General features: G+C 42.5%; 1 protein-coding gene across 9 annotated transcripts in view; it reads right to left on the reverse strand.

Moving 5' to 3' along the window:
* Positions 1–772: 772 nt before the first annotated feature.
* Positions 773–25,006, reverse strand: part of EXOC1 (exocyst complex component 1) — a 119,851-nt gene continuing 95,617 nt past the window's right edge. For all 9 annotated transcript variants that reach the window (XM_033944889.1, XM_033944880.1, XM_033944869.1 and 6 more), the window contains 5 exons: positions 24,084–24,312; positions 21,902–22,085; positions 7,168–7,367; positions 3,288–3,482; positions 773–1,535 (listed from right to left, as the gene is read on the reverse strand). In XM_033944889.1, the coding sequence (XP_033800780.1) occupies positions 1,383–1,535; positions 3,288–3,482; positions 7,168–7,367; positions 21,902–22,085; positions 24,084–24,312 (961 nt within the window). In that variant the 3' untranslated portion in view covers positions 773–1,382. The remainder of the gene's footprint in view (positions 1,536–3,287; positions 3,483–7,167; positions 7,368–21,901; positions 22,086–24,083; positions 24,313–25,006) is intronic.

A 25,006-nucleotide genomic window follows, 5' to 3' on the forward strand; every position in this document is an offset into this window, starting at 1 on the left:
CGCAGTGCATGTGAATCTAATGCATGTATTCTTCAGCTATTGGGACTATTCTAGGGATAAGGGATAGCGAGGTGAAAGGAACAAAGTATGGAATTGGCAGTGGAGGAGAAGGATACAAATAAAAGTAACTTATCCAAGGATTATAGTTTTCAGGGAGGCATATAAGGAGAGACAAGAGAGAGCAATATTGAAGGGCTGCAGAATGAACACACTTGTAGCAATCACATTATTTACCCATTACTAGAGCCAATAAATAGAACCAACACTATCATCAGCAGGAGACACTTTTCACCTATGTTTTATTGGAATCCACTTGGATCAAACAGCTTTTCAGTGTGGGTTCCTTTCATTGCCTTTCCCTATTTCCGCCTTCCTGTTTTATAATGGTGTTCTTTTGTGTTTCCTTTTTGTACAGTATTGTAACTGCCTTGTTAAAATCAATAAGGCAGACAGTATAGAAAACCATAAAAAGATTGCAAAGTAACTTCAGCAATGAACGAGGGAGAGAAGATTTGTACAAAGTCCTTTTACTTGACTCTCAGGAAAACATTTTAAATTGTGTTTGTAGAAAAAGGAGGTGCTTAGTTTGTAGGGCATGATTTGGCTATCTCTTGAGAATATCTGCTGCTACTGCAATGAGATTGTGACTTCAGGATGAACAGTACAGGAAAAAGCTAGAAAAATGGCACTGTCTTTCTGATACTGTTAGAGTCTATAGGCATTACAGTATCAAAGCAGCACCAGCAAAAAGTACAAAACTTGTGCCATCCAAAACCTCTGTCTTCAAACGCATTTTAAAACACAATCATATTTATCATTTTCAGTACTTTTACAACAGATAAGTCCACATCTGTACATATACCACAGTGCAATACAGAAACAACACAAGAATATACACATTTTCAAATAAAAAATAAATCAGACACGCAAAATGACTTGCAAGCTATCATTTTCAAAAATATAGCACTGATTAGTGTAACATAGTTATGACATTAATGCTTAAAATAATACACAGAAGTAATACATCTTTGCTGAATAGATCATAATCTTTGTAGTGCAATAACTTTTAGTTCATAGTAGAGGCGATTGGGCTGCTACTATACAAATGTGTGGCAGCAATCCATAAATATATATGTAAATTTGGCAGAACAAAAAAAAGCTCTCATTGTGTGACTTTTGTATTCACCCGGTCAACTAGCTATACATTATCATAAGTAAAATCCGCTCACAAAGATAGCATGATACAGTACACAGCATTTCAATCATTAAATGCAAATATATGCATTCCTTTTGTGCATGATTGCCTCCTTAGTCATTTTTTAAAAGTGTTAGTATTTAAAGAGTTTCTTAATTTGGTGAGTACTGGCAGCTTTTCTAGACGATTAGTGAGACTGTGCAATGCTAGAAAAATATTCTAAAATGTCTTGAATGGTAAATTCCATTGTGACCCCAGATCCAGGATAGCAGCGGGCAATCAACCCTTCAAAGTGCTTGTACTGCCGAATAAACTCATCTTGCATGGAATGCCACACCACCTGCAATGAAAGCATCTAAAATATGAGTGTTGTTCACTAAGCAATGTCAAAATTAAGATTCACCTATAACTAATCCTAAATCAAATTTTCATTTTAACTTCAAGTTCCAGTGAGTTGCTGAGGCACTACTCTTACACATCTCTACATACAAACCACATGTTAATCAAAACCAGACAGATGAATGGTTAAGAATAGGTGGATTAAAATCTAAGGATGAGAGAATGATAGTTGCAGCCCAGAACACTTGATTTATATTACAGATGAAACAGAAACATGATGGCAGATAAAGACCAAATGGCCCATTCAGTCTGCCCATCCACAGCATCCACTATCTCCTATTGTCCCTAAGAGATCCCATGTGCCTGTCCAATGATTTCTTGAACTCAGACATAGTCTGTCTCCACCATCTCTACTAAGAGACTATTCCACACATATATGAGTACCACCCTTTCAGTAAAAAAAAGTATTTTAGATTACTCCTGAGCCTATCATCTCTTAATTTTATCCTATGTCCTCTCTTTCCGGAGCTTCCATTCAAATGAGACTCGTTTCTTGTGCATTTATGCCACTTAGATATTTAAACGTCTCTTATCATATTTCCCCCTTCCCACCTTTCCTCCAAAGTATACAGCAAGCACAAAAATAAACCCTAACAAAACAGGCATATGTAGTTCTGAAGGGTGAAATGGAAAAGGTTGCTCATAGCTGGCTGCAAAGTTCTGATGGGAAAAAATTACTATATGGAAAAGATAAAATAAGTGGCCCATATTATCCATTGCTTTCTTTGTGAACAAACACTACATACTGTGGTGTCAGAAAAGCACTGGGATCACAATTCTAAAAGAATTATGGAGAATGAAGAGATTTGATCAACCGATTCCCATTCCAACCTAGCAGCAGTTTGATGGAAAAGTAACCATATACAATGATGAAGGAGGAACCTTAGGCCCCTGGCCAATCAGGGCCTTAGGTCACTTTCCAGTGCATCTGGGGAGGGGCCTAAGGCTCTGATTGGTCCAGGGGCCTTAGGTGCCTGGGCCAATCAAAGCCTTAGGCCCCTCCCTGGTGCATCCCAGAATGCAAGGGGAAGGACCACCATTTTGAGAAGGTGGGCCTGCCAGCCTGAGGAAGTAGGCATCCCTCCTGCCATCCTTCAATTTAAAGGAATAGGGGGCAGGAGACCCCAGTGGCTGGAGAGAGTAGGCATCCATCCTGCCAATCTTGTACAGGGTGCGGAAGGGGCTGGACAGTGGCAGATGAGGGGGATGTCAACGGGAGGGGGGAACACTTCCCTCTGCTGCTTTCCCTGCCGGTCAATCAGCTGAGCTGGCAGGACTTAGGGAAACCTGCGGCTCAGTTGATTGGGGCAAGGAAAGCAGCCTTGACAGGAGACCTAGCGATTACTCTTTCAACTAAGTGCCAGGTACAGTTCCTCCCCCCCCCCCTTTACTGGTGATTCTCCGCACAAATAACGTGCATATAATTTGCATGCTATTATTCTGAGAATCGCCCAGAAAAATCAAATCGCTCCCACTATAGTCACTACATCGACTCACTGGATTTTACTGGCGAGTTTTGAGAATCCGGCCCTAAGTTGACCTTATGGTCCTTATTTACTGTTATGTCTACATTTCCAGGCTAATACAGATTAATAACACAAGTAACAACTCATTTATGCTGCAATCACACTATTTTCTCACATGTTCACTCATCCATTCAGCATATGATAGCAATTTTAAATAAACATCTCACCTGAAGTAGGTTTTCTTCTTCACATAGATGCTTATCAACCTTTTTATAGAGATTATCCAGCCCCTTCTTTACTTCCTTTCCAGGATACTCCTTAATAACTTTACGCAGTTCTTGCTTGTTAAAGGCTAGTTGATAGCTTACTTCATCTTCTCTAATTCCCTGTGCCACACGAATTTCAACACCTTCAAAGAAATGCTACAAGAAGATAAAGCAAACACAGAGAAAGACCCATTAACCTGTAGCACTACATATGTTTTAGGTTTCAAATATGACATGCATAGCTGTAACTATATGGCTAGCCACAGAAAGACAAAAACTGTCTTTTGTTTTTGGACCACTATTACTTCTGTGAATACCTTGGGCATTCTGTTGTTTGTAACCACAGAAAGCCCACATGCCACTGAAAGTAATAGCTACCATATGTTCTAAGTGCCAAACATGGTCTGTCCCACACAGATTATACCTATGGGAAAAACAGTAGCAACAAATAGAGAACAGAGAAAAACTGAATCTATGCCGGTAAAATTACGTCGAAGTCCGATTTGGACATAGGGTGCTAGTCGCCCAAAGTTGGCAGTGAGAAAATGTCCATTCTCAAAATGTACATCTAAAATATTTTTTTCTTTTGAAAATTGTCTCTGTACGTCCAGGCGTTTGATTGTCCAGACCGCTAACTACATCTATCTTTATACCACATTCTCAACCAAAAATTCATCCAAGTTCCAAATGCCCAGAACAAAACCTTTTGGATGTGGGATGAGCCAGCATTGTAATGGGACTGGCTACTCAGACATGGCAACAGAGCAGAAGGGCACCGTATAGAGCACTGCTGTGAACTTCACAAAAAGGGTGCCAGATAAACATCTCATCAGAACTCCCTTATAGGTCATGGTGAGCCTCCCAAAACCCACTATAATCACCTATCTACAACTCCAATAGCCCTTATGGCTGCAGGTGGCACCTATATGGCAGTACGGTAGGGTTTTGGTGGGCTCATGGGATGGGATTCTACTCTATGGCTCAGTAGCTCACCCCCAGACTAGTTAAGCCACCTCTGTACAGCTCTACTAGGCTTTCCTGCAGGTGCTGATGTTCTGGAGGCAGGTATGTACATTTTTATTCTGAACTTTGGGGAAGGGGTGCAATGGGGCCAGTGAACACGGGGGGAGTGTGTGGGTTTTTTTTACTTTGTCCCTGCAGTGGTTATATGGCCACTTTGGATACCTTTTTGGCACTTTTACCTGCTTTTACATCATCTAACTCACAACGTATGTTTCACCTAGGAAATCTTGTCATTCAATTATCACTGCAGGACGACTAAGTCTAGGTCGGCCCACATCCCCCCTAACCACTCCTTCAGAAACGCCCTTTTCAGCTCTAGGCGCACAGCAGGATTCAGAGGCCTAAAAGTCCCTGGATACATCCAAAAAGCCGTTTCGATTATCAGCACTTGGACAACCTACTGCCAACTTGGGCGGGTTTTTAGATGTGTTTAAGTTTTGATTATGAGCCCCCTAACAAACATTTACATATGCTGAGAGTGACAACAATATAGTTTTCTAATTACCATCCTAACTTGCATGGTTCTCAACTTATGATCCTCATCACATAAGTCATCCTTGCTTAAATTCAGGATATTTTTTTTTAAGGTAAAAACATTAATTGGAACTGCCTTTGATAGGATGTTTCCTTAGCAGCTTACAGAACTTAAGAATTGGCAAGGGGGGATTTAATAACTAACTTGCTTCAGAAGAAAATGCAAGTTCTATCTTTGGACACTGATATTGATTAAGGACTTTTTAAATCTTATTCACTGAGTTTATGCTGCCATCATCTTAAATAATAAAATGATAAGCGCGCATACGCACTTGCGCCACGTGTTCCCTGATCCCTTTTCTGTCGGGGTGTGGCGGCACGAGTGCGCATGCATGCTTATTACCTCACAACAGCCTCCCTGCTCTCCACCTAGCACTGCTTTCAAAGGGCCCGGTCACCATGATCGAATCCACAAGCCGGGACCGCAGCCAGCCGCCGATCACCTCCACAGCGCCTCTTTCCCTCCGTCGATGGCACCGAAGCCACGGGTCGAGGAGAGCCCTGTGCGCGTGGTGGTGTGCGTCCGATCCTTGCTGCCCACCCTCCCACCGCGACACAAACACAAACCTCTGGCCTGCAGCAGCTCCACAGCCGCCGATTGCCTCCACAAGCTCGCGAGGGGAGGAGGGAGAGGGTGGGGCTGTCCCAAGGCAGCATGGCCCTGATCCCCTTGCGCCCGCTTTCCGCCCCACTGCCGAGCTATGGAGCTGGAGGGAGAGTGGCGCTGGTACCAGGGAGCTCCTCACCAGCCTGTCCCACCCCCTCGAGAAGGGCTCCCGCAGTGTCCGCTCATGCTAACGACCAGCCCCAGGTCTAGGCCGAGAAGGGAGGAAGAGAATTGGCTTGGGTGATGAGGTAAGGAAAGGGGGAGAGGAATAAGATGGAAAAAAAGGAAAAAGCAATGAAGTAGGGGAAAGGAAAGACCAGGATAAAGGGTCAGATAAGGAGAAATGAGGAAGGGATGAGAAATTAGATGGTGAGGCTGAAGGAAAAGGCAGAAATGGAACTAAGAGACAGCAATGGAAAAACTAGAAGGAGGGGGAAAAATTGAATAGGATAGTGGAAGGAAGACGGTCTGTTATGAATATTAAAAGAATGGAGACAGGCAACAGGAAATGCATTTTTAGAAGGAGAAAAGAATGTAATCGCAGAAAGCGTGGGAGGAGAAGAAAGAATGGAAACTAAGAGTTGAACCCGGAAACAGAGACAAGAATGAAATAAAAAGATCAATTAAAGGCCTGCTGCTGGATAAGGTGAGCAGTGATGGGGTGGTGGAGGACACAGGGGATGCAAAAAGAAGATAGAAAGGGTGGTGGTGGACAGGCAAGGAAAAAAAAGAAAGACAGAAATAAAGAAAGCGGCTAAGGAGAGAGAAAAAGAAATAAAACCACACACTCACACACATATATTCTAGCACCCGTTAATGTAACGGGCTATAAGACTAGTGTTTTTGTAAATGGGTGGTGTCTGTAGAGGTGAAAATTGTAATAGTATATTCATATTATTTGTGGGATGTGTGTTTGGTAAATTATCATTAAAGTCTATATAGTGGACATTGCTTCAAGTTTTTGTATAGAACATAAGAATTGCCATACTGGGACAGACCGAAGGTCCATCAAGCCCAGTATCCTGTTTCCAACAATAGCCAACCCAGGTACCAAGTACCTAGCTAGATCCCAAGTAACAAAAAAGATTTTATGCTGCTTATCCTAAGAATAAGCAGTGGATTTCCCCAAGCCATCTCAATAATGACCTATGGACTTCCCTTTTAGGAATTTATCCAAACCTTTATTAAATCCCACTAAGCTAACTGATTTCACCACATTCTCTGGCAACAAATTCCAGAGTTTAATTCAATTACATGTTGACCATGAGCTAAGAAAGCATATTAATCACCATAACTAAGGTGAATAAGCACAGTAAGTATACAAATGACCTAATTGGATGAAGCTGCCACAGATCTGGTATGCAACCATTGTATTAATGTGTGGTGTTTCTATTCTCTTTTGACAGCCACATTACATAGCTAAGCATAGAAGGAAACTGTCAATGCTGTAGGGTTTTGTTTTGGGGGGTTTTACCTTAGCAAAAGTGATTTTCTCTTGGAATAAAAATAAAAGATAAGAAATAGAGAAGTGAGAAGATACAAAATTCCAAGTATTGCACACAACAAAAAAATATCTTTAAGATTCGCAAAGATCACAATACATCAGCATGAAGTCCAGGGAGAGGAAACATTTCATGAAGTTAAGCACTACAGACAAGAAGTTCTGCACATGCTTACGTTCAATTTCTCGAGTGGCTGCCCCAGTGAGTTGATCACATAAGACTGTAGGTGATCACCATACTTCTGCTTAGCATCCCTTTTCTCATTTTCAAGACAGGATATTTTTAAGCGAGAAAGAGTAGCAAAAATATGATGGAAGTTCTCCATCATCACTACATCCCTTGGTGTCTTCTGACTTTCACTTGCTACTTTTTCCACTAAAACAAAAATAGGAAACCATACATTAAACCAAGAAACCAATAGCTTTTCTTGCTTCTCAACTTGATAAACACCCACATGAACAGTAAATAAGAGCCTTCCAAACGGTATTTTCATAAACCACTGCTGCCACATCTGTAAGGTAAATCAGCAAATTGAAACTTAATAATAGGACTACCATGAAATAGTTTCAGAAAAATATAACAGCACTGAAATTCAAAGGAGAGAGCTATAATACAATGTCAGCATAATACTTATGAAACAACTAATTAGTATACCTCAGGCACATTAAAAAAAAGAGATTATGTACTTACCCTGGCAAGCTCTTTTCCAGCAAATAGGCGAGACATTCTAGACAAATAAGTAGTGTCCCCAAAGTCGCGTCCACTCCAGATTTTTCCTTTTACTTCTGTTGTACTTCAATGGACTCCTTAGCTCCACCTGCAGTTAGTACCCAAGCACTGAGAGCCACCAAAAAAACATGAAGTAGAGGCACCTTGAGCAAACAGGCTCAGAAACAACTGTTCTACCCAAGAAGTGAAATCAGTCATGTTAACCACCAACAAAGGCTTCAAAGGAGCTCAGAAACTACTCCCGCAAAAAAACGGAAACATATATACAGTATTCTTCCCAACTGCCAAGGGCTGACAGGCATCCAAGAATCAGCTTGGATAAGCATAAACAGACTGAAACAGTACGCAGGTGCACGAAGGACAGGGCGAGAGTCTATAATGTCTCATCTGTCTACTGGAAAAGAACTTACCAGGTTAAGTACATAATTTCTTTTTTCCAGTGCAATAGGTGAGACATTCTAGACAGATGGGACATTCAGAAGCAGTCCCCAAAAAGCTAGGGTGGGCTTGCTGCGCCAGCCCTTTGACCAAAGGCAGAGTCCTGTCTTGCCACAACATCCATTCTGTAAAACTTGGCAAACGTGTGAACCACATTGCCGCAATGCAAATCTCAGGAGAGACAGATCTAGCTTAGGCCCACAAAGAAGCCACACTCCTGGTAGAATGCGCCTAAACGGGAACAGGAGACTATTTCCCTGAAAGAATATAGGCTGATGAAATGACCCTATGGATCGATCTGGAAATCATGGCCTTGGAAGCGGGAGCACCCAGCTTAACCGAATGAGTCAGCACAAATAGATGGTCAGAGAGTCAAAACTCATTAGTGACCTCCAGAAAATGCAGAATCACTCTACACAAATGCAGTTTCTTCAATAGGCGATCCTGTGTCCTGGAACCAGTAGGCTGAAAGGTAAGCAAACACTTCCTGATTAATATGTAAAGCTGAAACCCCCTTCGGCAAGAAGGAAGGAAACATCCATAGGGAAACCCCAATCTCCAAGATACGGAGGAATGGTTCTCTACAAAAATGAGACTGGAGTTCTGACACACGTCACGCTGAAGTAAAGGCAACTAGAAAAATGGTTTTGAGCGTCAAGCCTAAGAGGGAAGCATCTTTAAGGGGCTCAAAGGGAGCCTTGGTAAGGCTAGACAGCATCAGGTTAAGGTCCCAGGAAGGGAACGGTTTCTTAACCAGCGTTCTAACATGAAGAGCCCCCTTCAGAAATCTAGCAACATCAGAATGAGACTTCAATGAGGACCAACGATCCCAGGATCTAAAACAAGAAAGCCTGGCTACCTGAACCCAAAGAGATGCCACAGTGAGGCCCTTTTCCAGACCAGTCTGAAAAAAAGGCCAGAATCACAGAGGTCGGTGCTGAATAAGGGTCCATCTGGTCCTGAGTGCACCAATGTTGAAAGGCCTTCCATGCCTTAGTGTAAGCAGAAACTGTGGATGATTTCTTAGATTTGAGAAGAATATCAATAACCACAGCCGAATAGCCTTTATGTTCTAAGGTTGCGCACTTAAGAGCCAGACCATAAGAGCAAAGCAACCTGTGTCCTCCAAGCAGACTGGACCCTGTGTAAGCAGGTCTGGATGGGTGCTCAGATGAAGGCTGCGACCACGTTCTGCGAGGCCAATCTGGAGCCCTGATGGACCACGATTCGCTGAATGATCCAGCCTATCATTGGCCAAGGAGGAAGATATACAGGAGAATCTCCTGAGGCCATGTCTGCACTAGTGTGTCGTGCCCCTCATTCCTGGGCTCAGATCTTCAACTGAAGAAGTGATATGCTTTCTTATTTCTTGCCGTGGCCTGGAGGTCAAAGTGGGGGCCAACCCCAGCGCTGCATAATGGCTCAGAACACCGCTGCAGACAGGGTCCACTTGCCCAGATCTAGAGTCTGTCTGCTAAGGAATTCTGCTTGAACATTATCGACTCCCGCCACACATGCTGCCGATAGTGCTTGGAGGCGACATTCCACCCAAAGAAAAAGAAGGCAGGCTTCCTGAGCCAGAGGGGTGTTCTTGGGGTTCCTCCCTGGTGACTGACCTAGACTACTTCCTTCGCATTGTCAGAGAAGACCCTGACTGCTTGGCCCTCCAGAATCTTCTGCAAGCACACCAGAACCAGCCGAATGGCTTTGAGCTCCATCCAATTGATGGACCATTTCCTCTGAGAGGGAGTCCAAAACCCCTGAACAAGACAATGATTGCAGTGGGCTCCCCAGCCCCGAAGGTTGGCATCTGTCGTCACCACAATCCGGGAGGCAATTTATAACGGTATGCCCCTGCAGAGCGACTATAGGGGAAGCCAACAGTCTATGCTGGCCGATCTTCCAGAGTCCAAGGAAGACAATCCTGTAAGGCATTCCTGTGTGGAGCCCAGTGTGAGAGCAATACATGCTGAAGAGGATGCATGTGCACCCTCACCCAAGAAATCATATCCAACATGGCAACCATGGACTCCAGGACCTGAAGATACTCCCATGCTGAAGGAGCCTGCTGCTCCAGAAGGGAAGAAATCTGGGCACACAGTTTCTGCCTAAGGGCTTCTAGTAGATAGATATGGCTCACAGCCATGTCAAAGAGGACTCCCAGATAGTCCAGCGACTGTGTGGGCATCAGATTACTCTTTCTGTAGTTCACAATCCTTCAGCACCTGGACCACCTGCTCCACTGTGCACCGTCCCTCAGACAATGAGGGAGTTCTGATCAGCTAGTCATCTAAATAAGGGTGAATTTGGAGACAGCTACCACAACTACCATCACCTTGGTGAAGGTCTGTGGAGCAGTCGCCAGCCCAAAAGGCAGAACTGAGAATTGGTAATGTTGTTCCAGATCATGAAACTGCAAAAATGTGCAGTGGGCTGGAAAAATATGAATGTGCTAGTACGCCTCCGTGAGATCAAGAGAGGCAAGAAACTCTCCCAGAGCCACTATTTCAATGACCAAGCGCATGGTCTCCATGCGAAAGCATGGAACCTTGAGAGCCACATTCACATGTTGAAGATCCAGAATAGGCCTCCAATCTTCAGAGCCTTTCTTTGGCATGATGAAGTACATAGAGTATCTGCCTGAGCCCAAGTGTTTGGGCGGCACTGGCTCTATAGCTTGAATATCCGGCAAGCGCTGAACAGTGGCTTGAACCTTGAGCACTTTGTCTGGGTGACCTGTTGGAGAGTCCAAAAACCAATCCGCCAGAGATTGAGCAAATTTCAGTTTGTATCCTGACCGAATAATGTTCAAGACAAACTAGTCAGATGAAACGCACATCCAGGCGGGAAGAAATGCTGAGAGCTTGCTCCCTATCTGTAGAGGAGCATCTTTCGACCTGGCGACATTGTGTCTTTTTGGCAGATTTCTTCCTCAACAAAGTCAAATTGGTCCAATCGGAAGTTTCTTTTTTTTTTTTTATCGGAAGTAGACAGCCACACACTTCCCAGCACAGCTCTACAGAATACACTGAACCCATAAAAGCAGACCAAATCTGGACTTCATTCACTAGCCTTACCATTCCCGATACCAATAAACTAATATCAAAACTAGCCTTACGAAGCAACCCCCTACACAACTGTCCTCCATACCTTCTTTCAGCAACTCCGCATCATATCATTAACTGGCTCACCAACCTGCTAAATAGTTCCCTGAACCAAGGGCACCTACCCAAAGAAATGGGTAAAATAGCCTTAACCCCTATACCAAAAACAGCACAAGCAGACCTCTCCATAGCATCTAACTACAGACCGATTGCTGGCATTCTGATCCATACTAAAATCCTTGAGTCCCATGTCAGTAAGCAGCTTGTCTCATACATAGAACAACACTCCTGCCTTCACATATCCCAATTCGGCTTCCAAAAAAAGCACAGCACCAAGCTCCTCATCATCACTCTAATCACTAAAATCAAGCAGTTGCTAAGCTCAGGTTGATATCTCCGCAGCCTTCGACTCAGTGGACCACCAACTACTCCTAGCCAAACTCTCGGAAATTGGAATAACAGAGACTGTACTGAAATGGTTCGCCGACTTCCTACAAAATCGCGAATACACAGTCAAAAAGCAAGAAGCATACTCTAACCCTTGAAAGGCATTCTGTGGCATCCCACAAGACTCCCCATTATCCCCAATCCTATTCAATTTATTCATGAGCTCACTGGGACATATCAAAATGGAAGACAAAACTGTACTATCCTATGCCGATGACATCCTCATCCCCAAAACCAATAACCATCCTAACATTGCTGAAAAAAATCTCAAACAATATAGATAAAATCCAAACACTGAACGCCACCAAGACCAAAGCCAAAGCCATTGGTTTCCACACCGCACAACAAATCTCATATCTAACCTCATTCTTTCATCAGGCATCACTCTCATAATGGAAAAAATCCACCAAGGTACTCAGCTGCATCTTAGATGACACTCTCACAATGGAACCACAAATCTCTAACCTTCGAAAAAAGACCATCTACACTATGCGTCAACTACGTCTCACAAGACCATACTTCTACCCACATCACTTTGCTCTGATCATTGAGATGATGGTCTTACCTCAACTGGACTATTGCAACTCCGCCTACCTTGGCATCAACACCACTCTTATCCACAAATTGCAGCTCATCCAGAACACAGCCGTTAGACTAATCTACAAATTAAAGAAATATGACTCAATCACAACCTTCATCAGGCAATTACACTGCTCCCGATATCATCCCGAATAACTTTCAAAACTTCATGTATCCTACACCAGATTCTGTACAGAAACTCAGCAGTCCCTCTCATCCAACTATTCTCTACTGTTTGGTCGACATCAAGAAGAATCCTTAACAGAATTCAACTAAACCTGTCATCCACAAAATACTTCCACTACAAGCGAATTTTCCATTCTATGCTAACTTATCTGGGTATAAAAACCTGGAATGACCTCCCAGAAGCAATCAGGAAAGAGACAAACTACACCGCATTCAGGAAAAACCTAAAGACCCACCTCTTTGACATTTAACTGTTTCAGGTTCTGTATTGCACCCCCTACTTCTAGGCCCCTCCCATTACTTCTCCATGTCCCTCCCCCCTCTAATTTCCCCTTCCTCTTTGATCTGTCACCTTGAGCTTGTATAGGTTTGTGCGACTCACAAATGGAAGTTTAGATTAGATGGGAGGTGGAAGGCTGGGATTTCCTGTAGCCAGCATACCATTGTTTGGAGCCCTGGGAAAAACTCTGAGACGTGGCACTCGCATACAGGCGGGATCACTAGGAGCCACAAAAATTAGAGCGAGTAGAACCTCTAGCGGTCCTGTGTCTGCTATCATGCAGGGCAACGGTCCACCACAGAATCTATGAGGTCATCCAGGCCTTTGCCAAACAGTAACTGCCCCTTAAAGGGAAGTCTAGCCAAAGTAGTCTTGGAAGTGGAATCATCAGCCCATTGTCTGATCCAAAGCATCCTGCAAGCAGAGATGGAGTACACCAACTCCTTTGCATAAGGTCATACGATGCGTCAGCAATATAATCTGTCCCAGCCAAAAGAAGTTGAGGAGGCTCCACAGCTTTACTCTCCAGTGTGCAGTCGAGAGAGACAGATACGTGCAACAAAGAACATCGCCAAAGCAGCTGTGTCAAAGAGTCTCTGGAGGACTACATCCACACAACAGTCCTACATATCTTTTAGCACCACACCACACCACCTGCACAACCAAAGAATCCACCCTGGGCTGACCCAGAAGCTGCTGACACTCCTGTGCCAGAGGATACAAGTGTGATATGGCTCTGACTATCTTAAGCGTTCCTTCTGGCAAGTTATACTGCTCCGAGACTAGAATGCTCATATCAGGGTGTCAGGGAAAGGTAGCAGACTGTGAGCGTATACCACAAAAACCAGGAGAATGACGTGGACAGAGCCGGCTGAGTGACTAAATTCAACTCTTGCAAAGACTCAGAAATAAGATCTGGCAAAGCTGCATACTTTAAAAATGCAGAACTGTGGGATCATCCCCAGGTTCCAAAACCCCAGAGGGATCTGCAGATCCTACACACAGTCCCTGATCTCCTGTCCCGGGAAATGCTGTGCCTGTAAATAAGGGATCAGCAAGCTGGTCATCCTTAGCAGGATCCCCTAGATCAGGATCAGGCAGCGCAAGAAGAGCGGCTGGTTGAGCTGAGGACGTATTCAAAGGAGCAACACCATGGAGAGACACTTCAGAGGTGGACTGCAATTATGCAGGGGAAGAACGCCAGTTTTGAAATTCATTCCACAAATGTTTAATAAATTCTGAGAAAGTGTCCAGCTCCTGGGGCGTAGGATCACCCTTTGATGACTTAACTTTGTGTTTCTTAGGCTGGGGAAGGACCACAGCCAGACGTACAGAATCAGCAGTCGTGCCAAGCCCCGAAAGTAAAAATGGCCGCCCTGCCAGCCTAGCCGAACGTTTAGTAACCTTCTTAAGCAAAGGAGAGGCTAAGCTTGATGCTGAAGTCACTCCTGGCTGTACCACGTAGCACAAGGATGTTCTGAAAGCACTATATTTCTGCAATTCTGGCAAGAATCCATATGCGGAGAGCCCAAGAACTCCATCCCAAAAAGTTCTGAGGCAAAAATTTTAATTTTGGAAAAGCAGGGAGCTAAAGAAAAAAAGATCGCTAAAAATCCAAGATGGCCACCATCAAGAAATTGCACCAAAATTGCAATTTTTTTTTACACTTACCAAAGTCAAAAAAATTGCAGATTTTTCAGGTGGGGGAACACAGAGGGACATGCAGAAACCTTGAAAACCCCACTTTTCAGACCTCCCCTGATTTACCTCACAGGCTGTGACAGCCTATACTCACTGTGACCTGTTTGTGGATCTGTGCTGAAGCCTGCCTCAGCTCTCAATAGTAGCCAGAAAAGAGAATCACTGCCTCATGCTGGGAATGCCTCTGCAAAGCCAATCTTTGGGCTACCAGTCAAACCCTAAGCTGATTGCATCTCCACCCCAAGACCAACGGAGGCACACCGGAATGGGCGGAGGCAACAAGACTCAGTCAGCACCCTGCGACACCCTGCCTGGTCTCCTAAGGGCGCCCAACAGCCTGCGCAAAGAAAACTATGCAGGCTGACTAACAGTTTTGGCAAAGGAGTTGGTGTACTCTATCTCTGCTTGCAGGATGCTTCGGATCAGACAATGGGCTGGTGATATCCACTGGGATTGACCTGTCAGCTACAGACCGAAGTCTGTGTGTTCTCAAAGAAAGCTAAGCTGAATACACACTCTGAGCACTAGAAACCCTGAGAAAGGGATAAAAAATACACTGAATAAAATAATAAATTGTGGAGAGCAGAACAAACACTCCTGCAGGCAGGTGTGCAGAAGGTAAGAACTGCAAGTGGAGCTAAGGAGTCCAGTGAAGTACAGTAGAGGCAAAAGGAAAAATCCGGAGTGGATTCCTTCTGCAGATGGCACGTTGCCATAGGGACACTACCCATCCGTCTAGAATATCTCACCTATTTCACCGGAAAGGCTCTTAAGCACAAAAACCCTTTATAAAATTATCCCTATAGTCACTAAAGGGTTCCCCCCCTTAAAAAGAAATGTGAAAAATGCTGAATTATCAATGATTAAAGTTTGTTTCTACTTTATATAGAAAACTGTTTGCAATATTTCAGTATGGTATATTAGAACAGCATTAATGCGAGTCCATTACACTATAAGATCATTATTAAAATAGATTTATCTTAGACCCCCCCCCAAAAAAAAAAACAAAACAAAAAAAAACCAACAACAACTTATGTAGGTTAATTTTGGAGTGGTCCTATCAATTAGCAAAGTCTCTATAAATGTTAATAAATGATCTAATTTTTGTCACATTATATTTCCCCTTTTGTGTAAAAGACAACCCTGCAGCTAGGAATTCATACTTGTGAAAAGACCATAAGCCATTATTAAGACAGACTTAGGAAAATTCACTGCTTATTTCTAGATGAGCAGTAAAGTCTGTTTTACTTGGGATTTTGCTAGGTACTTGGAGCTGGATTGGCCACTGTTGGAAACAGGATGTTGGACTTGATGGACTTTCAGTCTGCCCCAGTAAGGCGATGCTTATGGTCTTATCTTAGCAAAGGTACTGGCTGACTGTGGTGCTGGTAGAGGTAGCAAAGCTACTTAAACAGGCTTTCACATCAGTTCTCTGTCATTAGCATTTATTTATTTAATTTTCTATACTGTTCTCCCAGGGAAGCTCAGAACAGTTTACATGAATTTATTCAGGTACACAAAGCATTTTCCCTGTCTATCCCAGTGGGCTTACAATCTACCTAATGTACCTGGGGCGATTCCAAGTGTCATGCCCCGAGTCACAAGAAGCAGTGTGGATTTGAATCCACAACCTCAAGGTGCTGTGGCTATAGCTTTAATCATTGTGCCACACTGGGATTGATATTTGTCCAATGGCACTCAGTTTTGCTGACCATCACTAACATAATGCCCAGAAATTCCATGCCCCATGTCAGGACTCTGGCACTGAAATTCCAGGTTTATGGAGCCAGCAAACCATAGCCAGTTAAGTTCGATATTTAGCACTTAACCGACTATGGTGAACTGCATAAAGATAGGACAGACTTTTATGTGGTAACCTTGGCCGATTAAAGTGCTGAATATCTCCAAAACACCAATAGCCAGTTTTGAGTTGGGTGCTAACCAGACATTTTCAGGGGCACTAACCAGTTAAATATAGCTGAAAATGAACAGTTAGCCCTGAACAAGCCTTTTCTAGCTCATTAAATCACTTTGAATATTAATTCCATTGTTATTTATTAGACTTTTTTTTGAAGACAAGCAGGATATCAATAGTCTCACAACTATAAATTCCTAACTACAGGTTGTCTTTTACACAAAAGAGGAAAAATGGGAAATTAAATGGAAACCTTATTTTTGGTCACTACTGGCCTTTTTTCCTTCATATGGGAATAACTTGGAAAACTATATATATATTAGATTAGATATATACATACACAAACACACAAATATATGAATATCTGAGGATGAGACATGTCTCAAGGTTACTCATGCACAATTGAGGCTCAGTGCGAGTCTAACACTCCAAGAGACAGAATGTCAGGAGAGTCCTCATGCGAATTAATAAAAAACTACTAGATTTAGAGCACCATTTAGTGATAAAATTTCTCACAAAAAAAGAGAAAAAGCCAAAGGAGTTCAATGAATGCATGAATCTGCCTCATCATCCTCACACTGGATGGCCTGTGGAAGCAATTTCCACAGAAATATGCAAGAAAGTTGAGGATTTTTGTAAGACAGATGAATTAAGGTTTCCTGAGTAGCTGAAGAAATGGGCATTACAGCACATAGAGTTTGGAAAATAATTCATGAAAAATTGGGCATGTCCAAGGTTAGTACAAGATAGCTTCCAAGAATGTCAACGCCATGTCAGAAGCCCAGTGCTGTCGGGAAAACTTGAAGATGCTCTGTGAAGACCAAGTGTATTTTTTTTTCATCATTTGGTGACTGGAGATGAGACTTGGGTCTATCACAGAGATCCTGAGTCCACAATAGAGTCAATGCAGTGGAAGCATAAATCATCCCTCACCCCAAAAAAGTTTGACAGAAAAATCTGCAGGCAAAGTCATAGCAACTGTCTTCTGGGATGATGGATTTTTGCTTCTGGAGTTCATGCCACAAGACAACCATAACCGGGGAGATTTATGCCAACAGAATGATTGCTTTGCGGGAATCAATAAAGGAGAAAAGACGATGAAAACGTACAGCAGGCGTGCTGCTGCTTCACGCCAATACGCCAGTGCATATATCACGACAATCACAGGCTGCCATCTAAGAATGTGGGTTTCAGCAGCTGAACCATCCACTCTACTGGCTCCCTCAGATTATTTCTTGTTTCAAGTTGTGAAGAAATCTCTCTGTGGACAGCGGTTTTCAAGTGATGAAGATGTCAAGAAAGCTGCAACGTCCTGGTTTGAAGGTCAAACAGAAGAATTCTTTTCAAAGGGGTTAAAGTCATTGCAGGAAAAGTAGATGAAGTGTATGGAGCTAGCAAGGGACTATATTGAAAAATAAGACAATTTTTGAAAACTCTTTTTTTCCTACTGAGATAGATAAATAATTGAATGCCCCTCATACAATTTGCTAACCCAAGTTTCTTGGGATCAAAAAAAAAGAAAAGCTTGGGTGGCTTCTTAAGGGCTTTAATTTGTTTCAAGTAGAAGGCTGCAACCCAAGGTGTGGTGGTCTTTGTGGGCCTGTGGCTTGGGAGAAATACTGGAAGGATGACTTACTAGTTAAATTGGAACACAGGCACCACCTTAACATACATATAAGTACCTAATATCACTAAATCCCACACTCAAGTGCTATAACAATACAGTCATAGAACCTCCATTCTCTCTTCCCTATTACTCCAGTCATAATTCTGCCCTCCTAAAACTGCTATAATGTAGCATATACATTCTGTAATTTCTTATATTGTAAGTCAACTTGACCCTGTTTACGTATAGCGTGACTCAGAAATACTAGATAAGATTAGATACATGGATTGTATCACCTTACTTGATATTTCATAAGAACTTTTCTTTTACCATTAATTGAAGTTCCAATGGATAGCTGTGATTTGGGTATTTTTTAATTTATTGTCTCAGGGTTGAGGGTAGTATTGCTTTGGATCTATTGATGTAAAAAGTTCTTTATTCTTTTTTTCTCTTATATTCTCCCTTTTACTGCTTTTCATGCTTGTAAACCATTCTAAATGAATTTGTTTCAGTAAAATGATACATAAAACAAGATGCATATGTACATACATCATAAAAATCGGCACTAAAGCCTGGAGCTCACTGACTATGTGGCTAAATCTTCAATATGAGGTACTTCAGCTCACAAGAGTCTAGCAGTTCAAACTGAGGTTAGAATTATGTTTCAACAAAGAGTTGCCACATTGGGACAGACCGAAGGTCCATCAAGCCCAGTATCCTGTCTCCCAACAGTGGCCAACCCAGGTTGCAAGCCTGGCAAATCTCAATGAGTAAAACAGCTATGCTACTTATCCCAGGAATAAGAAGTAGAGATGTTGCTGTTCCAAGACGCTGTGGAAAGCTTCATGGAAGTCATCAATACAAGCAAAATGAATTAAATAACCAACTGAGCTGAAATGAACTCTTAACTTGTTTTTCAAACCTGACTCTAATATATTAGAATGTATTCAAGTAGTTTTTGTACGGAACACCTAAAAGAATCTAATTCCTTCCCTCGCACCAGACAAACTTGGTCCACTGAAAACAAGATCTTTAATTGGAGTCTCTCCTAAAGGCCAGTGAACTGAATATTATTTCTGTCTCCAAGCCATGAGAGCTATGAAGTATGAACCTGAAATTGGGAAGTAAAAGCGTTCCCTGATTCTAATTAATAAAGGCTAGAGAAGACTAACTGGATTGGTTCCGATAGACAACTCCCACACGAGTATGAACCCAAATTTATCTTGGTCAATAAGGAGCTGAGTGTTAGTTTCCAAGTCTCTCCTGAATTTTAGAAGAGTCTTTCTCACTAGAGGAATTGGAGGGTATACATACAGGAAGCTTCCTTCCCAATTCAGGAGGAAGCATCTAGGACTAGTTTGCTGTCTATTCTCATCATCAAAAAAAAACTGAGGAGCCAACAAACAGATCCACTATAGGTGTCTCCAACTTGCAGAGTATCATCTTTGTTACCCCCATGTCCAGGGATCATTTATGTGGTTTTAAGCTTTGACTCAACTCCTCTCTTAGTATCTTCTTTCCTGACATATTTATGCGTCATATGATCATTCGACCTGAGATAGCCCAGTTCTACATTCTAGTAGTCTCGCCACATAGAAGTGCAATCATGTTCCCCCCAATTGTTCATGTTGAACATATCTACCCAATTGTCTAACTGGATTAGGATGGCTTTGTTGGCCAATCTCTGACCATCATTACCTCTACACACTTTACTAAATGAAGTTTTTCCTGGGCAGAATGAAAACCCTATAATCCTTCTACATAAGTCTCCGAGCCCTCTTTGGATACATCTGTGGTTAGGAAAATTTGAGTTTGAAGAATCAAGGAGGAGATGCCCTCATCAGATTTGATTAAATCAACCACCAAGACAGAATTGCTGAGAGACTTGAATGGTATCCTGATAAGTACTGAATTGCCTGAATCCACTGAGATCATAGAATTCACTTAGCTTCTTTCATGTTGTACATTTACTATTGAAGCAATAAGGCCCAACAGTATCAGCATGTTCTATTTTGACGCCTGCTAATTTTTCCTACAATGGATAACAACTTGGTGTTCATTTGTTGTGGAAAAAAGGTTTTGCTTCAGTCACGCCTACAAATACTATGAATTCCAATTTAGATGACAAATTTAAGTGAGGCAGTGCTAATGTAAGAAGTCTCACATATGCTTATAAAAAAGGAGAGAGGAATATTTGGCTTTAGCTGAGGCATTTTCGTCAGTAGCTCAAGGCATGTTACATTCAGGTAAACTAGGTATTTTAATGTCACCAGAGAGCTTATAATCTAGGTTTGTACCTGAGATAATGGAGGGTTAAGTGTCATGCCCAAGATCACAAGAAGAAAATTGCTTCTACTAAAATGTAGCTGCTCCAGTGAAAATGCACTTGTTTCATCACAAAACAAAATTTTCATAAGCACCCAACAGTGCTTCAAGTAGATGAAAATTTAAATGGTTAACAATGGAATTCTAAGATTTCTAATGAATTTAAGGATGTTTCTGTTCTTGCACCAGAGGGCTTACAATCTAAGTTTGTACCCGAGGCATTACAAGGCAAAGTGAGTCGCCCCAGGTCATAAGGAATGGAAGCAATAAAAACACAATTTGAACTCTGTTGCTCTTACTATGCTACTCCTCTATTAATATTTTTCCCAACTTAGGGAAGATCACAAGATGTACAGTCATATCACTCAGATGCAAACTTTTTACATCCATGACCACATCCAGATAGACATCTCAGAGTAAAACAGAAAAAGCACATGGATGTCTTCAGGAACTATTGGAATTACAACACCAAAGAAACCTTTTAAATAAAGACAAGAAATCTGAGAACTATGTTGATTTTTTTCTTCTGCGAGTCTGTGCTGTCACAAATGGAATTACAGTGGTACCTTGGATTACGAGCATAATCCGTTCCAGGAGCATGCTCGTAATCCAAAATGCTCGTTTATCAAAGCGAGTTTCCCCATAGGAAATAATGGAAACTCGCTTTGATACGTCCCCCCCACCCCCCCGAGGCCAGCGGCGCTGATCTATCCCCCCCACGAGAACTGGCATTGCTCCCCCCAAAGGCCCCCCTGCGATCCGGCACCCTCCCTCCCCCTGCGATCCGGCACCCTCCCCCCGGCGATTCGGCACCCCCTTCCCGCGATTCTTGCTGGCCTCCTCTTCTCTCTCAGATGGAACGTGAACTCGCAGGCCTTGAGCATGCGCAGATGCTCAAGGCCCAGCAAGAAGAGGAGGCCGATCTTCGGGCACCGGCACCAACGCACAGGACATGCCGGTGCCGGTGCCCAGATGACAGTAAGAAGCAGCAGGGGGTGCCCAATCACAGCGGGGGGGTGCCCAATCGCAGTGGGGGGGTGCCGGATTGCGGAGGGGGGGATGGTGCCGGATTGCGGGGGGTGCCGCTCGCAAATCGAGGCACACTCGGTTTCCGAGGCGCCGATTTTGCGAATGTTTTGCTCGTCTTGCAAAACACTCGCAAACCGGTGCACTCGTAAACCGAGGTACCACTGTATGTTTAAAAATGTTATGGATGCTGAGCATAAACATGTATACTGTGTATGCATCTTCCCAAACAGTTCCTATAGATTTGACTTGATATTCATTAACTTATAAACAGTTTCTTTCCACTCAATTGGGTAACATCAATTGGGTAAGGTCATCATGGAAGGTGGGACTATGGTTTCCATGAAACTTTGCATCATTTTGAAAAATAGCTAGCGTGACATTCCCAGAGAGCCATAGTGGTGTGATGCTTGAATAGATCTAAGAAAGGAAATACTGTATATATATATATATATATATATATATATATATATATATATATATATTCTATCGTTTTGCATAAATCTATCAGGGAAACAATATAACTTTTTCTGGTGGCCTTAGATTTAGTATGGAATCAGCACAAAATCTTACCATTAATAAAAACTGCTTTAATAAGTTTTGTATAGGCTTTGTCTAGGTCCCCTCGGCGCTCAGCATTTCTGAAGATAGATTCTGCAAGTTCAGCAAATTCTTCAAATCCAGATACAAATGGAAGGATGCCAACTTTGCTTTTCTTTGATATCTTCACCTCTTCCATCTGCTTTATTTGGTTACGCTTTCATTTAAAATAAGTGACAAAAAAGGCTTTGTGATGAAAAATACCTTTAAAAAGGTAGAAAATGAACATAAGAACATAATAGCAGCAATACTGGGATCAGACCAATGGTCCATCTAGCCCAATATCCTGTTTCCAACAGTGGCCAAATCAGTTCTCTTACTTGCATAATGAAGAACTCTTATTTGCATAAGTCACAATAGGACCTACTAGTATGTAAATGGGAATATAAAAGCCTAGCACTTCAGAAGCCTCCAAAAATGCATCAAAAGGAGAGGTGCTACAATATACAAGAAGAGCTAAAGGTGAATTGATAGACCACAAAACAGAAAACCAGCACCATTAATTTCCAAATGACATGGAAAATTTCAGCAAAGGGAAATTCATTTAATTCAACAATTATGGATCAAAACACAATAAAAAAAACAAAATGCTAACACTTTGTAATCATCATGAAACTACTCTACAGCTAGATTTTAAGTTAATTATTAAACTTCTGTGGTATATAAATATTCATATTCCTCTCAGCAATCAGTAGTCCTGACTGTACATACTCTCAACCTTTAAATACTGTATATACTCAAATATAAGTCGATCCGAATATAAGTCGAGACCCCCTTTTCCCCCAAAAAAGGAGGAAAAATGGTTGACTCGAATATAAGTTGGGTGGCTTAATATTCAAGTGTCCTGCCCCGTCAGACTCTGCACCCAGCACACTTCCAGCCTCCCCTCCCCTGTCAGACTCTTCACCTAGCACCCTTCCCTCGCTCCCCTGTCAGGCATTGCACCAGCCCCCTTCTTTCCTTCCCCCTCCCCTGTCAGGCGTTGCACCAGCCCCCTTCCTTCCTTCCCCCCTCCCGTCAGACTCTGTACCCAGCACCTTTCCTTATTTTCCCCGTCAGACTCTGCACCCTCCCTTCCTCCCAGGCTCTGCCCCCCGCCTCCCTCCCTGCCCTATACAGTACCTCATCTTAGCGATCCGCGGTGGAGGTGCAGAGGGCAGGAGCGAACTTTCCAAATTCCTGCCCTACTGCTAACCAGCTGCTGTGAGTTTCTTTGGCGCTGAACTACACAAGCAGGAGCGCGATTTGGCGTTGCTGCTCGGTATTGAAATGCATCCTTACTGGCTCCCCAGTAACGAGCAGCTGCGCCAAATCGCGCTCTTGCTCTTGTAGCTCAGCCGTATAGGGCAGGGAGGGAGGCAGGGGCAGAGCCTGGCGGCAGCCTTAAAAAAAAAAAAATTAAGGGAGGGGGCATTGACCCAACTATAAACTGGGACCCCCATTTTTGGGTCCAAAAATTGGCCCAAAAATCCCGGTTTATATTCGAGTATATACGGTACATAACTTCACAAAATAAAATGGGAGGAAAAAAATCTAACATTTCCTAACTTTATATTTCACTCCTATCTGCTGTAGCTAGAATTGTACTAGGCCTCCTTTGTCTACTTTCTTTTCAATTGCTAGCACTGCATGATAACACCATTACACCATTACAGAACTGAAATGGTATTTCATAAACTAAATATGTAGGTCACATATAAAGTACTATACATCACATTTAAAATAATGGGATTTATAGTAATAATTAAAGTAGAAAGAATAGGTAATTTATTAGAAAGTGAAAATATTATAATGCATCTAAAAAAAGAATAAGGATGCTTCAGTGCTAAGCATCACTGGAAAACTGTGCTTGCTATACACAGCTGTATCGTGTGTATAATAACAGCAAATAGTTAAGGGACAGAGTTCTAAACAGTAGGTTGTGATCCCAAGATAAAAATGTGCATTCTTTATTACAGCAGTAACATCCAAAAACTGCAGACACCTTTGTGTGGACACAAATACTGTCAAGCTCCATAAAATCGATGCTATCCACAGCTCCTGCCAAGTTTCACAGCTTGCTAAAATAAAATCCCCCAAACCAGACACCTTAACTCTACAGCCTGCCACTACTTCCAGTGTTTGCCTGCATTTAATTATGCAAATATAAACTTACAATGCATGTGTCAAAATTCCTTTTCACTGTCACCAGAACATTTCCCAGTGTGGTGCTGAGGAAGGAAGCAGGATCTGCATTTTCGGCTGTCAATACATGGTGACTCATTTTAACCAGCATGTATAGGGAGTTGAAACTGTCAATTTTGTCACCCAAGGCTATTAAATTATTCAGCTCCGCATCGATACAGCGAAATAGTTTTGTCATCATCTGACGGATCATATCTTTCCTAATGTAAAAAAAGGCATTGATAGCATAATTAATAATAAGAAAATATGTTCAATAACATTATGTCATCTATTTTACACGTTTAAATGGTCAGTAGACTGTCTTGCTCCCTTTACCAGAGTTGTCATCTAGGAAATATGTGAACAATTTAAATCAATTCTAGTGTGTAGATTGGAATGCTATTCTGATAGTGAAGAAAATAGCAAGCCTCCAATGCTGCCAGGTGGGAACAAACAAATGCAAGGTGGTCTGTCATAGAACAGGAAGCTGCAGACCATCCATATAAGTAGGAGGTAAGTGGCCCACCTTAAGGAAAAAATGGCAAAAAGAAAAGGCTAGACTGGCCTGCACTATGAGAAAGGAGAAAACAGTAAAGGTGGAAGCAACCAGTGTACAGGATATGAGAAGATGAGGTGGATGATGCACATACACCAAACAAGAATGCAGGAGCAGTGATGGCCTATGCTGTCAGAAAAACTCATTGATTTTACTTATCTCCAATCAAGCAGAACCTCTCACATCTTCAAGAATCTAACATATTAAGAGGATCCTGGCAGGTCCTCATAGATTTATTTAATAGATCCTTGGTGATGGGAGAGGTTCCATAGGATTGGAGATGTGTATATGTGGTCCCTCTTCACAAAAATGGAGAGAGAAGAAGTGGGAGAGTACAGTTCAGAAAGCCTCACTAGTGG

Source organism: Geotrypetes seraphini, chromosome 1 (genome assembly GCF_902459505.1).
Source record: "Geotrypetes seraphini chromosome 1, aGeoSer1.1, whole genome shotgun sequence".
Lineage (NCBI taxonomy): Eukaryota > Metazoa > Chordata > Amphibia > Gymnophiona > Dermophiidae > Geotrypetes > Geotrypetes seraphini.